The 13,312-nt window shown below is 63.4% G+C and overlaps 3 protein-coding genes across 4 annotated transcripts; 2 read left to right on the top strand and 1 right to left on the bottom strand.

Moving 5' to 3' along the window:
- Positions 1-732: 732 nt before the first annotated feature.
- On the bottom strand, positions 733-3,652 carry S100A1 (S100 calcium binding protein A1). 2 transcript variants are annotated; one of them, XM_071727014.1, is made up of 3 exons: positions 3,502-3,652; positions 1,150-1,298; positions 733-1,029 (listed from the first exon to the last, which is right to left on the bottom strand). In XM_071727014.1, exons 1-3 carry the CDS (start codon positions 3,617-3,619, stop codon positions 886-888), a joined length of 411 nt encoding a protein of 136 aa, XP_071583115.1. In that variant the 5' UTR covers positions 3,620-3,652; the 3' UTR covers positions 733-885. The 2 variants fall into 2 exon arrangements, with proteins under 2 accessions (XP_071583115.1, XP_071583116.1); XM_071727015.1 differs by lacking the exon at positions 3,502-3,652 and adding an exon at positions 1,572-1,618.
- Positions 3,653-5,784: 2,132 nt separating this feature from the next.
- On the top strand, positions 5,785-6,802 carry S100A13 (S100 calcium binding protein A13). Its single transcript, XM_071727013.1, has 3 exons — positions 5,785-5,925; positions 6,275-6,442; positions 6,616-6,802. The coding sequence occupies exons 2-3, from the start codon at positions 6,290-6,292 to the stop codon at positions 6,748-6,750; spliced, it is 288 nt and encodes a 95-aa protein (XP_071583114.1). The 5' UTR covers positions 5,785-5,925; positions 6,275-6,289; the 3' UTR covers positions 6,751-6,802.
- A 1,291-nt stretch (positions 6,803-8,093) lies between these two features.
- S100A14 (S100 calcium binding protein A14) lies at positions 8,094-10,963 on the top strand. Its single transcript, XM_071727016.1, has 4 exons — positions 8,094-8,217; positions 8,474-8,580; positions 9,833-9,979; positions 10,075-10,963. The coding sequence occupies exons 2-4, from the start codon at positions 8,548-8,550 to the stop codon at positions 10,192-10,194; spliced, it is 300 nt and encodes a 99-aa protein (XP_071583117.1). The 5' UTR covers positions 8,094-8,217; positions 8,474-8,547; the 3' UTR covers positions 10,195-10,963.
- The last annotated feature ends 2,349 nt before the right edge of the window (positions 10,964-13,312 follow it).

Genomic DNA, 13,312 nt, shown 5'->3' with positions numbered 1-13,312 from the left:
TCGGTCCCTGCGGCGCCGCCGCGGTTGGTCCCGGTCCCCACCCTCACCCCCCCTCCCGTTCCTGAGCCTGGAGCGTGGTTCAGATCCCGCCGAGGTCTGACCCGGGTGCGGGTGGAGGCTTTGCAAATCTGCGGGAGGCCTCACGGGGCCTCCGGTCTTTCCCCCCCCGCCTCCCCGCGGCGGGGCTGTCCCCGGTGTGAAGCCCCGACCGGGGCGGAGCTGGGAGCACCGGGCCCGGCCCTGGCAGACGATGGCGCTGGCGGCTCTGCGGGGTTCCCGTCCGGGCCGGGCCTCTTGGCGGGGGCTGCTGGCTGCGGGCCCGCTGGGCGAGGAGATAAGAACCGGTTTCTCCAGCCCCACGGGGCGCGGTGCCCGCACCTCTGACAGCACCGGCAACGAGCCCGGGGCCGGCGGCCGCCACCCCCAGGGTCCCCTTGTTGCACCCCCGTGTCCTGCACCCCAGCACCCCGGAGCAGATCGGGGTCACCCGCTGTGACCCCGGGGTGGTTCGGGGTTGGTGCCGGGCTGCGGGGCAGGGTGCGGGGTGCGATGGAGGAACCGGAGCAGGGTGGAGACCGGGGGTGTCTCCAGGCACTTGGGGTGACCCAGGGTGGCTTTTCCCTGTGACCCCGTGGCTGAGGAGAGGGAAGGTTCTTTGGTATCCCCGGGAGCACTCGCAGGGGGACAAGGAGAAACCCCAAGCCTGAAAAAGGAAGGAGCTGACAGCACGGCTCTGGCTGGGTCGGTGTCTTTATTGTGGAGCTGGATCCCAGGGGGATCCCCAGGGTGTGCTGGGCAGTGGAGAGTGAGCTGGGGGGGTTGGCAGGGGGCTCTGCGTTTTGGGGACACCGTGGCCGGCTGCTGCAGGGTGGGGACCGGCTGGGGTCAGGCGTTCTCCCAGAAGAAGGTGTTGCAGGCCACAGTGAGGGCGGCCACCAGGACCACGTACTCCTGGAAGTCCACCTCCCCGTCACCGTTCTCATCCAGGTCCTGCATGATCTTCTCCACAGCACCTGTGTCCTTCTGGGTCTGTGGAAGAGGGGGTGACAGGGTGAGCCCCGGGGTTCAGGAGACTGCTGGAACGCTCCTACTCTGGGAAATGGATGGATGGAAAGGGGGGGACCCCCGGCTCTGCACCCCCGTCCCTACCTCCAGGAAGCAGCCCAGCTCGCTCTGCAGCAGCTCCTTCAGCTCCTTCTTGCTCAGCTTGTACTTGTCCCCTTCTTTGCCCGAGTAATGGTGAAAGACATTGATGAGTGTCTCCATGGCCCCTTCCAGCTGTGACGCCATCGCTGTGGCTGCGGGGAGGCACCACTCGTGTTAACGGGAGGGGGACGGGCACCCAGCAGACCCCTCACTGCCAGGGGTCCCCCCCCAAATCGCAGCCACCCCCGCTGGGGAGTGTCTTGACCTCCACCCCGAGCGCTCGGCCCCGGACAGGGAGCCGGACGTGGGGCCATGGGGGTCCCCTCTGCTCCCTGGGGCTGGGCAGGATGTTCCTGTGGGTGGGGGGTCCCAGCCCCCTGCCCTCTCACGGACCCACCCGTGTCCCAGCCGGGCCCCGCGCTCACCTGAGCTCCCCGCCGCGCTGCTCCGAGCAGTGTCTGCCTGGGCAAACCTGGGATGTTAAATAAGCTCCAAGCCCCCTCCCTCCGGGAGGATCCGATACCGGGGCTGGGCAGCCCGGCTGGCACCGCTGGGCCTCCCTGCGCCGCCTCGGCGGGGGCCGGGACGTGGGGGGCCCGGAGCCATGGCACCCCACTGCCCCACTCACCCCACAACGGCCCCAGGATGATGCTGGGGAGCGTTCCCAGCCCCTCGGGTGGGCAGGGGAGGATTGGGCAGCGATGGCAAGGGTCACTTTGGGGGGGATCCGTGTCCTTCCCCACTCTTCCCCTTCTTGCCACCCCCCCAGGGCTGGCCCCACCACGGCCCCATGGGCAGAGGGGACTTCTAGTGACGTGGGGACGTGTCAGGTGGGCAGGAGGATCCCCAGGAGGGCCAGGCTGGATGGGGCTAGGAACAACCTGGGAGCTACTGGGAGGTGTTGGTGGATGGGTTGGGATGGGGTGGGATGGGTTGGTCTTCATCCCTCCATCCCAAACCATTCCATGATCCTGCACCAGGCTCTGGCTCTGCCGGCGGCCGCGGTGCCCGGGGTCTGACCCCGCGGTGTCACCCGCTCGGCGCCCGCAGGCATCCCCCATCTGTCAGCACCGAGGTGCTGTGCCGGATCCGGCCCTGGTCCTCCCCCCCCCTCGATCCCCCCCCCGGGGGCTGATAAGGTGCGGGGGGTGTCCGATGTCCTCAGCCTCGCCAGCGGGGCCGGGGGGAGCCGCCGGGGGCTATCGGGTGACTCTGCCCGGGCCCCCCGGGGCCACCAGCTCCCAGCGAACAGAAAAGCCTCTTGTCAAACTAAACCAACCCCACAATCCCAGCCCGGAGGTTGCTCCAGCAACGCCTCGGCCAAGAAACCAGATTCCCAGCTGGCAAGGCCGATGCCGATAATCCCGGCCCTGCCGCAGCTCCCGTTACCGCTCCGCATCCCCGTGCGTTCCCGGGGGCAGCGGCATCGGTGCTGAGCCCCCAAACTCAAGCTCGTTACCCACCCTCCCCTCTTTTTGGTTTTGGGTTTTTTGGTTGTTTATTTTTTTTTTTTTTTTTTTTTTTTTTGGAAGTTCCCTTCCACGGAACTGCCAGCGCGGCGTCGAGGATTTTCGCAAGAGCCGGGTGGTGCCGGGCTCTTTATCCTGGACTCCAATCCTAATTTGGGACTAATTATATCCTGCTCCCTCCATTTCCATCTCCCGCACTTCCTGTTGGGAAACTATGTGGAACTTCCCCCCGTTTCCCCTTCCGTGGGGACCCCAAAACCACCCAGCCCCCTGTGGCCACCTCCCCACCGCTGCCCTGTGCTGGGGGGGGGGTGTGGTTGGAGGGTTTGGGGTGATGTGTGGGGTCTTGTGGGGGTCCAACCCCTGTCCTGTCCCTGGGGCAACTGAGGGGGCTGCAAAGGGGGTCCCTGCGTGGGGGTCGTGGGTGATGGTGGGGGTTAGAGGTGGAAGTGGGGGTCCCAGATGAAAGTAGGGCTCCTGGATAAAAATGGAGGTCCCAGAGAAGAGGTGGGGGTCCTAGATGGAAATAGGGGGTCCCAGATGGAAGTCAGGGTACCAGACAAGAGGTGGGGGTCTTGGATAGAAGTGAGGGTCCTGGGTGGAGGTGTGAGGGGGTCCCAGGTGGAAGTGGGGAGTTCCAGAGGAGGTTGGGGTCCCGCATAGAAGTCGGGGGTCCCAGATGGAAGTGGGGGGGGTCTGGATAGAGGTGAGGGTCCCAGATGGAAATGGAGGGGCCTGTATGGAGGTTCAAGATCTGCTCCCTAGCAGGACCCAGCTCCCATTTTTGCTGTGGGGCAGGGAGAGGGGCCATGGGGCTGGTGACCTCCGGGAGAGGCAGAGCATGAGGACAGGGGGACACGGGCAGGGCCCCCCCGGTGGCACTCACTCTGTGGGGTGTCCCCGGCGTGGCTCAGCAGCGGGCAGGATCCGTCCACCCCTTCCGGGGACGTCGGGCTGTGCCACCTGCCCAGTTGGGCAGCAGCTGCCCGTGACGGAGCTGCCATCGTCACCCACTCCAGAGCTTAAAAATAACCCAGCCCTGTCCCCACAGAGGACACAGAGCCCCAGGGTGTCCCACAGCACTGGTTGTGCTCTGAGGGGTTTCTTTTATGAACCTCCCAGGAGAGCACGATTTGGCCAGATGTCTCCTGAGTGGTGGGACCAGCTGGAGATGGGCGTCCAGGTTCAACCCTGGGCACCACAGGGGACAGCACCAGGACCTCTGTGTCCCTATCACCACGGTGCTGGCTGTGGGGTGAGCTGGCACATCCCCTGGGGAAGCTCTTACCAAACCGGGAGCAGTGAGGGACATGCCAGGAGGTTTACACACATCTTGGAACAGGTTTCAGCCACTGCTGCTGCTTCTGCGACTCCCCGTGTTCCACTTTGACCCAGCTAAACCAGTTGCTCCAGTTGCTGGTGCCGGGGCTGGGCTGATTTTTGTCTCTCCATCCCATCGCTCGAGCATGGAAATGGATTTTCCAGCCCTGGGATTTGGAGGGGGGGACTGCAGGACATCTGCTGGGACAGAGATGTGGTGGTGACACTGGGCACACGGGTTTGCAGCCTCAAATAGCCACACTCCCCCCACCCCCACGAGTCCCCAGAGAGGCATGGGCCACCACCAGACTGGTGGCTGTGGTGACCATCCCTGGTAGAACCAAAACAGGCTGGGGACAGCCCCAGAACCGGGACATATCAGCAGACACCAACCTCTTGGGATGAACCCGTACCCTGACTCCTCAACCTGTCACACAGGGTCCTGTGGTGCTCTGTCACCTCCTGGTAGTGCTGCTGTCCCCAAGGCCAGGTCACCACTCCTTGCCCCTGGGGACAGCCCCAAGTGGGGATCCCGGGCTCAACTGGGAGGTGCCATTTCTCCTGTCACCTGTGATTTGGCTGCATCCTGTCGCGGGGCCACTGCCTCCTCACCCCGGCCTGGCACCCCAAAATTCCAGGGGTGGCGAGTCACGGGCCCGCCTGGCTCTTTGGGGCCGGTGATTCACCTCAAACCTGTCCCTGTCCCTGCTGAGCTTGACTCACCCCACAGTTTCCCAAGAGACCATCTCAGTCCCCTGACGTGGGGCTCGACGGAAGTCCCGTCCCTGTCCCCCCTGTTCCCCCGGGGACGGGCAGGATGGGGCTGCAGGAAGCCAATTCCTCCCCCGTGAGCTGGTGTGACGGGTGTGGGGTGGGGACCGAGCTGCCCAGTGCCACCAGAGCCTCTTCATCGCCATGGAGAGGTGGAGTGAATGTGTCAGGACTCAGCAGAAACTGAGCTGGTGACAGCAGCGTTGAGTCAGGGACTTCCCTGCTCTGGGTCCCCAAATCACCACTGGGGGGGGGGGGTGATCACTCCAGGCTGTGATGGGCTCCCAGGGACCGTGGGGACAGCAGGACACAGCCCCTGTGGCATTCAGGGATGGGGTGACCAGCAATCGGGGACACCAACACAACGCTTGGGTCCCTAAGGTCACCCCCATCCTGCAGCCCTGGTGTCCCCTCTGCCCGGGGCTGTGCCATTTGGCACCAGGTGGGGTTTGGTTGGGGACTTGGGGTTTGGCAGTGCTGGGACACGGGCAGGGATTGGGGGACCCCGTGGGAACGGCGTTGTGGAGCTGCGCAGCCTCTCTGGCTGGAACCCTGCCAGGGCTGCCATGTTATAAATACCCCGTGATTAAAGGGGAAGGCTCGGGCAGTGCCAACCCCCTAATTAATTTGGCTTAATTAATTTTCACAAAGCCCACTATTAATAGGGATGATGTCAGCGGGGTGGCTGAGTCACAACTCTCACTCAGCGCGGGTCGAACCCGGGTTTTGGGTCCCCGGTGCTGCCTGCCACATCCCCGGGATCAGCCACCGTGTCGGGGCCACCTCCTTCCTCATCCCCAGTGTCCACCCCAGGGCTGGGACCTGCTCCGCATTCCCGGAGAGACCCAGGTGGTGCTCGAGTCCCACGGGATGCTCCAGCCCACCCACTCTGTCCCCTTGCTCTGCCCCGTGGTCCCCATCCTGCTCCACCACAGCATCCCCACGGCACCAGCACCGGGACCGAGCTCAGGGCACCGAACGCAGACTTGGTTCTGTGGCCCACACGGGGAGGGAGGAGGAGGAGGAGGAGGAGGAGGTCGGTCGGGCGGTGTCTGTGCGTCCGTCCGGTTGCAACAGGAAACCCAGCACTCTGGCAAGGGGGGGGGACGGGGGGACACAAACACAAAGCACCCAACTCTCCCCTCACGCCACGCAGGGTATAAAACCTCCCGGGGGTCCGCGTCCTGCCCGCAGCTCCCTGCCTGCAGCCCAAGGGGGGGTAAGTAGAGGAGTGGCAGCACCCACCCCACCCCGGCCATCGTTTACCCCCTTGGGATGAGAGTGGCTCTGGGGACCCCCTGATGTCCCCTCATCCCCACTCCCTCTGTGCCCTTTGTGACTCACCCGCAGCGGTGCCACCGAAGGTCTTTGCTCCCCCCCTCCCCGCCCCAAAACCCGGGGTCCCCAAGGAGCAGCGGGGCAGCCCCCAGCCCCCCGAGGAGCGGAGCTGAGACCTTGCAGACTCATTGCACCCCTGGGCTGGGGAAGGGGAGAGGGTTCCCTTTTCCTGATGCACCCTGGGGGTGTCCCCCCCACCTCTGACCCCCTCTTAGCTCCTCTCCCTGCAGCCTCTGGCCACCGCCATGGCCACGGGGGAGCTGACAGAGCTGGAATTGGCCATCGAGAAGATCGTCACCACCTTCTTCACCTACGCAGGGAAGGAGGGCAGGAAGGGCACACTGACCACCAGTGAATTCAAGGAACTGGTCCAGCTCCAGCTGCCCAACCTGATGAAGGTGAGGAGAGGGGGGGTGGCTGGACCCTGGGAATGGCCCCCGAGTTTGGGGGGACAGCTCTTGGTACCCTGGGGTCTGCAAGCAAGAGCAAGCAGCAGCTCCTGCTCCCCCCCCACCTCATTCTGCTGGCTGGGGACTGGGACATGGCTGAGCCTTCCCTGTCCTCCCTGTAGGATGTCCCCTCCCTGGAGGAGAAGATGAAGGAGCTGGATGTGAACAATGACGAGGAGCTGAGGTTCGGGGAGTACTGGCGGCTGATCGGGGAACTGGCGAAGGCCATGAGGAGGGAGAGAGCAGGGAAGAAGTGATGGGGCTGGGGGGGACTCAGCCCACGCAGAACCAATAAAAGGTTTTCCCTGAGCCTCATCATTGCCGTGGTTCTAAGTGGAAGGGGGGGGTGCTGTGTGTCCCATGTTTGGGCAGCCCCACGGGCATCTCCCCAGGGACCAGCCCAGCCTCCCGGGGGGTGGGTTGGGGCTCACTGGGTCCTGGGGTGGCTGCTGTGGGGAAGTGGTGCCGGATGAGGCCATTCCCAAATGGCTCTTGCGTTGGTCTGGCTTGCAAGGTGCCACCTGGAGCCCCACAAACTCCTTCCTGTGCCCCACAAACGCCTTCCTGCTGGGTCGTGGGGTGGATAAGAGCAACCCCAATGGGTGGCAAAGATGTGGTTGGGCCCGGGGTGGGGCTCAGGAGCATCTCAAGCAGAGATGCTGTGGTAGCCGTGGTAGCCACCGCCTCTAGGCACCAATGGCCCATCCTCTCTGGGGTTTTGAGTGGCACTGGGTGGACGTGTCCACTGACACAGTGTGCCCCCAGCTCAGCACTCCTAACTGAGCTCCCACTCCCAGCATAAAGCATAAAGCAAATTCTGGAGCTGCTGGGAAATGGTGAAATCCCTGCCATGGGGTGAGCCATGAGTGGGCCCTACAGGAAAGCTGGGGAGAGACTTTGGACAGGGGTCTGGAGGGATGGGATGAGGGGTAAGGGTTTCCAGCTGCAAGAGGGGAGATGGAGAGGAGATCTGAGGGAGAAATTCTTTAGGGTGAGGGTGCTGAGCCCCAGGTTGCCCCCAGAAGCTGTGGCTGCCCCATCCCTGGCAGTGTTGAAGGTTGGATGGGGCTTGGAGCACCCTGGGCTGGGGGGAGGGGTCCCTGTCCAGGCCAAACCAAGGCTCCCTGCTCACCTAGGTCTCAGCCCTAAGACCTGGTGGGCACATCTCAGGGCCCAGCCACCGTCCCTCTATGGAGATTCCTGGCCCATCCCGTGTTTTGCAACTCATCCCTCTTCTTCCCTACTTCTGGGATGTTAAAATGATGAGGATGTGTTGGGTGGGCAGGAGGAGCCCCCTGGCCAGCCTGGCAGTGTCAGGCCAGGTTGGATGGGGCTTGGAGCAACCTGGGCTGGTGGAAGCTGTCCCTGCCCAGGGACAGGGACCAGGGGGTTGAGTCCAGATGGTCTTCAAGGTCCCTTTCCCCACTCCACGATTCTACGATCAATATCCCCGAGCCAACCAGGGCCCCGGTGCCCGTGTGGCTGTTCCCACGCGGTGCTTCCCGGTTGTGCCACGGCCGGGCTGGCTGGCTGAGGAGCCATCGGTGTGTCCTGGCAGGAGGCGTTTCCCAGCCCCACGCTGGCCCTGGGCCAAACTCCGAAATGAGACGCCTTGCACCACACCGCAGCTGCCGGCGCGCTGGGAGCTCCCACTCACACCTCCCCGCCGTATAAAACCCCGGCGCGCCGCAGCCCGCGCACACCCGGGAGAGCCCGTGGAGCAGGTAAGTGGCCCGTCCGCCCATCCGGGGCTGTGGGGGGGAGGAGGGGGTCTGCACCCAGGGGTCCCATCACTCCTCCTCGCCCCCCCCTTCCCCCCTTCCTGCTCCCACGCTCGGCTCTGCCATGACTTGCCGGGATGCTCCTGCTCTGGGACGTGTCCCGGCAGCTCACCGCATCCCGGAGCTTCTTCCTCGCTTTGCTTTGGGTCCCGGCATTGAAAGAGGGGAAATTCCTGCTCAGATTTCTTCCCCCCGCCAGCTCCTCAAGATCCCACCGGAGAGGACGGCTCCACCGCCGCTGCCACCGAGGACTCCATCCCAGCCAGGAGCAGCATGGGCCAATGCAACTGCCGCAAGAAGCGCAAGGTCCATGAGCCATGCAGAACCAATCCCCCGCTGGGGTGTGGGGAGCAGGGGTGACCCCCACAGGGTCTCATCCCTCCGAGTGACAGCCCTGGAGGATGGGGTGACTCAGGGCAGCCCCATCCCGGAGCAGGAGCAGGAGCAGGAGCTGGGGCGGGGTTGTTTTGGGGTTCGGCGACGCTGCCCCGGCACTGGGCAGGGGGACCCAGCTGCTGCAGACCTGGAGCCACTTGAAAGCTGGGGGAACCAGGGCAGCTTTCTCCAGCTCAACTTTGGGAGCTCCTGACAACTTCTCCGAGGATGCCCGATGGCAGAAAGTCTCCTGTTTTCCTTGGCTTTCAACCCCGGGCTGGGGGGGAGGGTGGTTGTTCACCCCACCCCTTCTTTGCACCTGCGGAGGATCTGGCTGAGTCGGGGCTGAAGATTGCCGGGTTCTCCCTCATGGGCATCGTGTCCTGCTGTGGTTTTGTGGCATTTCACGGGGAAACCACAGCTGCCAGTGATTCACCATCGTTTCCCTTCCAAGGCAGCTTTGCTTAATTAGCCTGGGGAGCTGGGGAAGGGGGGTCTGGACCCTCCCCCCCCCCTCTCCCCCATCAACCAAACCCCATCCCAGTGGGCACCTGAGTTGTCCCGGCCACTGACTCATGCCACCATCCCCGCCGCTTGTGCAAAGGAGAGGAGGAAGAACCAGTTGGGACGGCGGCCACGGCCCCCGCGCCCCGTGGGTGTAGCGCCCGGAGACGCCGGGGTGGCTGAGCCGCGCTGGCCCCGGGCAGGGAGAAGTCCGGGCAAGCAGAGATTGGGGGGTGACATGGCTGTGGGGAGAGGGGTGACACGGTGAGGTGGAGGGGGGCATGGCAGCTGGAGGGGGTGTGGGAGCTGTGCTGAGCTTGTACAGAACATCTGGATGGCGGGGTCTGACATCCGGATGGTGGGGTCTGACATCTGGATGGTGGGGTCTCATGGCTGGATGGTGGGGTTTGAGGTCTGTGTGGAGAGGTCTCCCATCTCTGTGGGGGTCTCACATCCGTGTGGAGAGGGATTATGTTGATAAGGAGGTTTATCACTTCCTTGAGGAGGGCTTGATCATCCACAGGGAGCACAGGGACATCTGCTCAGGGGGTGGCCCATCGACTCGGGGCTTGTCCTGCCTATCCATCCATCCAGGGAGGTGTCCCATCCCTCAGAGATGGACACCCACCCATTCATGGATGTGTCCCACCTGTGCTCACCCTCTCTCTCCCCCATGCAGGACTGCCAGGAGCTCACTGACGTGGAGCGAGCCATCGAGACCGTCATCAACCAATTCCACTGCTACGCAGTGAAGGGACAGAAGGAGTATCTGACACCCAACGAGATGCAGGAGCTGGTGGTGCAGAAACTGCCCCACCTGGGCAAGGTGAGGACAGAGCCTGGTGGTGGGCAGGGGTGGGCACGGACTGCCCATGGGACCTGGCATCACCCTGATGCTTTTTTTGCCTCTCCCCGGTGCAGTGCGTTGGACCACTGGAAGAGAAGATCGAATGCATGGGAGATCCTGATGAGGCCAAGTTGGAGTTTGGAGAATACTGGGACATGATGGGGGACGCGGCCAAGGGCTGCAGGAGAAAGTAGATTGTGCAGGGGATGGGAAGGCACCCGAGGCCTCAGGCTCTGCCCCCTGAAGCTCGGGGGGCTGATGGTCCCGGTGGGATGCGCCTGGGAAACACCGCAGCGTGGCTCCTGCCGGGGCTGTCTCCTCCTCGTGTCCCCAGCCGGGGTGGAGGGATCCCCCTCCCCGGCTCCACCCCTCTCCTCTCCATTCTCCTTCCCCTCAGGAATCCTTCCTTCCCATCCCCAGCTCCCTGCCGCGGCAAGAGGGAGGTGGCAAGGGGGTTCCTGACCCCGGCTCCGCAGCCGCCTTGCTCCGTCCTTTGCTCCAGAGCCTTCCCCCCCACCCCTCAAACCTTGTCCCACCTCCAGCCCCCAAACGCCTCTGGTTGCAGATCCCCCAGCCCCGGAGCATCGCAACGAGAGGGATTCAGTTCCTTTCCTCTCCTTCCCCCCAAAATCCCCCTCGGATGCGCAGGCTCGTCCCTGCCCCCTCACCGGAGCCTCTTTGCCACTGCTCTGCCTCATGCTTTGGGGACATCCCAAGCTTTGAGGTGGCCCTTGGTGGCCCGGGCCATGCTCTCTGCTCATCCCCCAGTGCAGTGACCATGAGGCCCTGTGCCTGGCCAGGTTTTGGGGTGCACTGCGGGGTCCCCCCACCTGCCCCTCTCCAGGGATGCTGTTCCCCGGCCAGCAGCTGGGCTGGGGGCTGGTGGGTGGTGGGCTGGGATCAGCTTGTGCCACTTGTAACCATTTTTGTATAAATTAATAAAGGAACAAAAACCAGAAAAAAGCCCAAACCGAACCCAAACTGACTCCCAACCAAACCCAGTTGGGATGGGGTGGGGTGAGCTCCTTCCTCCTTGGGGGGAAGCAGGGAGCAGGGAGGGATGGGGCCAAGGCTCTGATCAGCAGGGGGTGAGGGTGCAGGGTGGGTTGGGGCTATGCACGGGGTGCCAGGGGTGTGCAGGGTGCTGGGGGTGTGCAGGGTGCTGGAGGGGTTTGGAGGGTGCTGTGGGGTGTGCATGGAGTGCTGCAGTGTGCAGTGTCAGGGGTGTGCAGGGTGCAGTGGGATGCAGGGTTCTGGGGGGGGTGCAGGGTTCTGGGGGGGTGCAGGGTGCAGTGGGGGTGCAGGGTGCAATGGGGGTGCAGGGTTCTGGGGGGGTTGCAGGGCTCTGGGGGGGGTGCAGGGTTCTGGGGGTTGCAGGGCTCTGGGGGGGTGCAGGGCTCTGGGGGGGTGCAGGGTGCAGTGGGGGTGCAGGGCTCTGGGGGGGTGCAGGGTTCTGGGGGGGATGCAGGGTTCTGGGGGGGGTGCAGGGTGCAGTGGGGGTGCAGGGTTCTGGGGGTTGCAGGGCTCTGGGGGGGTGCAGGGCTCTGGGGGGGTGCAGGGTGCAGTGGGGGTGCAGGGCTCTGGGGGGGTGCAGGGTTCTGGGGGGGATGCAGGGTTCTGGGGGGGGTGCAGGGTGCAGTGGGGGTGCAGGGCTCTGGGGAGGTGCAGGGTTCTGGGGGGATGCAGGGTTCTGGGGGGGTGCAGGGTGCAGTGGGGGTGCAGGGCTCTGGGGGGGGTGCAGGGTGCAATGGGGGTGCAGGGTTCTGGGGGGGTTGCAGGGCTCTGGGGGGGGTGCAGGGTTCTGGGGGTTGCAGGGCTCTGGGGGGGTGCAGGGCTCTGGGGGGGTGCAGGGTGCAGTGGGGGTGCAGGGCTCTGGGGAGGTGCAGGGTTCTGGGGGGATGCAGGGTTCTGGGGGGGGTGCAGGGTGCAGTGGGGGTGCAGGGCTCTGGGGGGGTGCAGGGTGCAATGGGGGTGCAGGGTGCAGTGGGGGTGCAGGGTGCTGTCCCCATGCCCAGTCCCTGGGGTGGCTCGTACCCGGCCACCCCCACGGCAGGGCCCCCACCCCAGGAACCTTGAGGACTTAGGGCTGGAGGCAGATCAGAGGAGATCCCAAAATCCAGAGCTTGGAGGCCCCCAGGGAGCTGCCTGGTGGGCAGCAGGGTCCAGATCTCTCCCCTCCCCCCCCCCCCGTGTGAGGAAAGTGTGGGATTTCTGTTTAATTACAGCAAATTAGAAAGCAGTTGATGCCACAATGGGGCTACTGGCCAGGCTGGGGCAATTAGCCCAAGCTCCTAATGGGCTGGAGAGGGTGCAGAGCACCCCCTGAGCCCCACGATCCCACCTTTCCTCTCCCAGCTTGGCCATTCCCACCCAGCTCCATGTCCTGGAGGAGCCCATGGGCAGCTCCAGGTGGAGGTCTTGTCCCAGATGGAGAGCTTTTTGGAGGTCTCCAAAAACCAAAAAAAAAGGGTGGGAGCACCTCAGCAGCACCTTCTGAAGCTCAGTGCTGGGGCAATAAATAAATAAATAGACGTAAAAAACAACAAATCAACCCAGACCCCAGAGAAATGTGATGAAACCTGAGGTCAGGAGAGGGTGGAAGGTTCTCCCTGGGCTGGTGGCCACCACAGCCATGGTGGCTCGGCCACAGGCCACCATCTGGCTCCTCTCACCTTGGGCTGGATTTCACAACGTGAATGACTATTTATTGTTCCTGCCTTGGAAATAAATACATGGAAATTAAGCTGAAAGGTGTGGCGTGCATTTAATTAGAGACAGGAAATGTGTCAAATGGTTGGGGTGATGAAGCGAAGGGGGGGAAAAAAGGAGTTGGGGCTCCAGGTTCCTCTTCCCAACACCAAACTGGGAATATGCTCTGGGAGTGGGGACTCCTGGGTCTTCTTTTGTGAAAGGGAGGATGAGGATTCCTTTGGTGTGAAGCAGCCTGGAGAAGGGGCTTTTGGATCTGGAAAGTCCAGTTGTTGGTGCCCCTTGATGGGTCATGGCACCATGTTGGTGGAAACCCCCCCAACAAATTAATTTCTCCATTCTGTGTGGCTCCAGGGTCACCTGAAAGCCAAAGTTCAGCCTCACCTCTCTGCAAAAAGGTCCCACCATGAAGCCAAATTTCTTTTCCCCCTTCAGACCTTGAGCTGGTGGATATGGTATCATATCCAGCCTCCTGGGGTTGATCAAAATATCTGGGAACTGTTTTGGGCTGGATGGGGTTGGGACATGGCTGCTCTCAGCACACACCCTGGATACCTCGTAAAATAAAAAAAAAAAAAAAAAGAAAAAACAAACCCACCATAA

The sequence above is a fragment of the Heliangelus exortis genome, chromosome 27, assembly GCF_036169615.1.
Source record: "Heliangelus exortis chromosome 27, bHelExo1.hap1, whole genome shotgun sequence".
Classification (NCBI taxonomy): domain Eukaryota; kingdom Metazoa; phylum Chordata; class Aves; order Apodiformes; family Trochilidae; genus Heliangelus; species Heliangelus exortis.
Note: the sequence above shows the minus strand (reverse complement) of the source record. Positions and strands in the feature narration are given on the sequence as shown.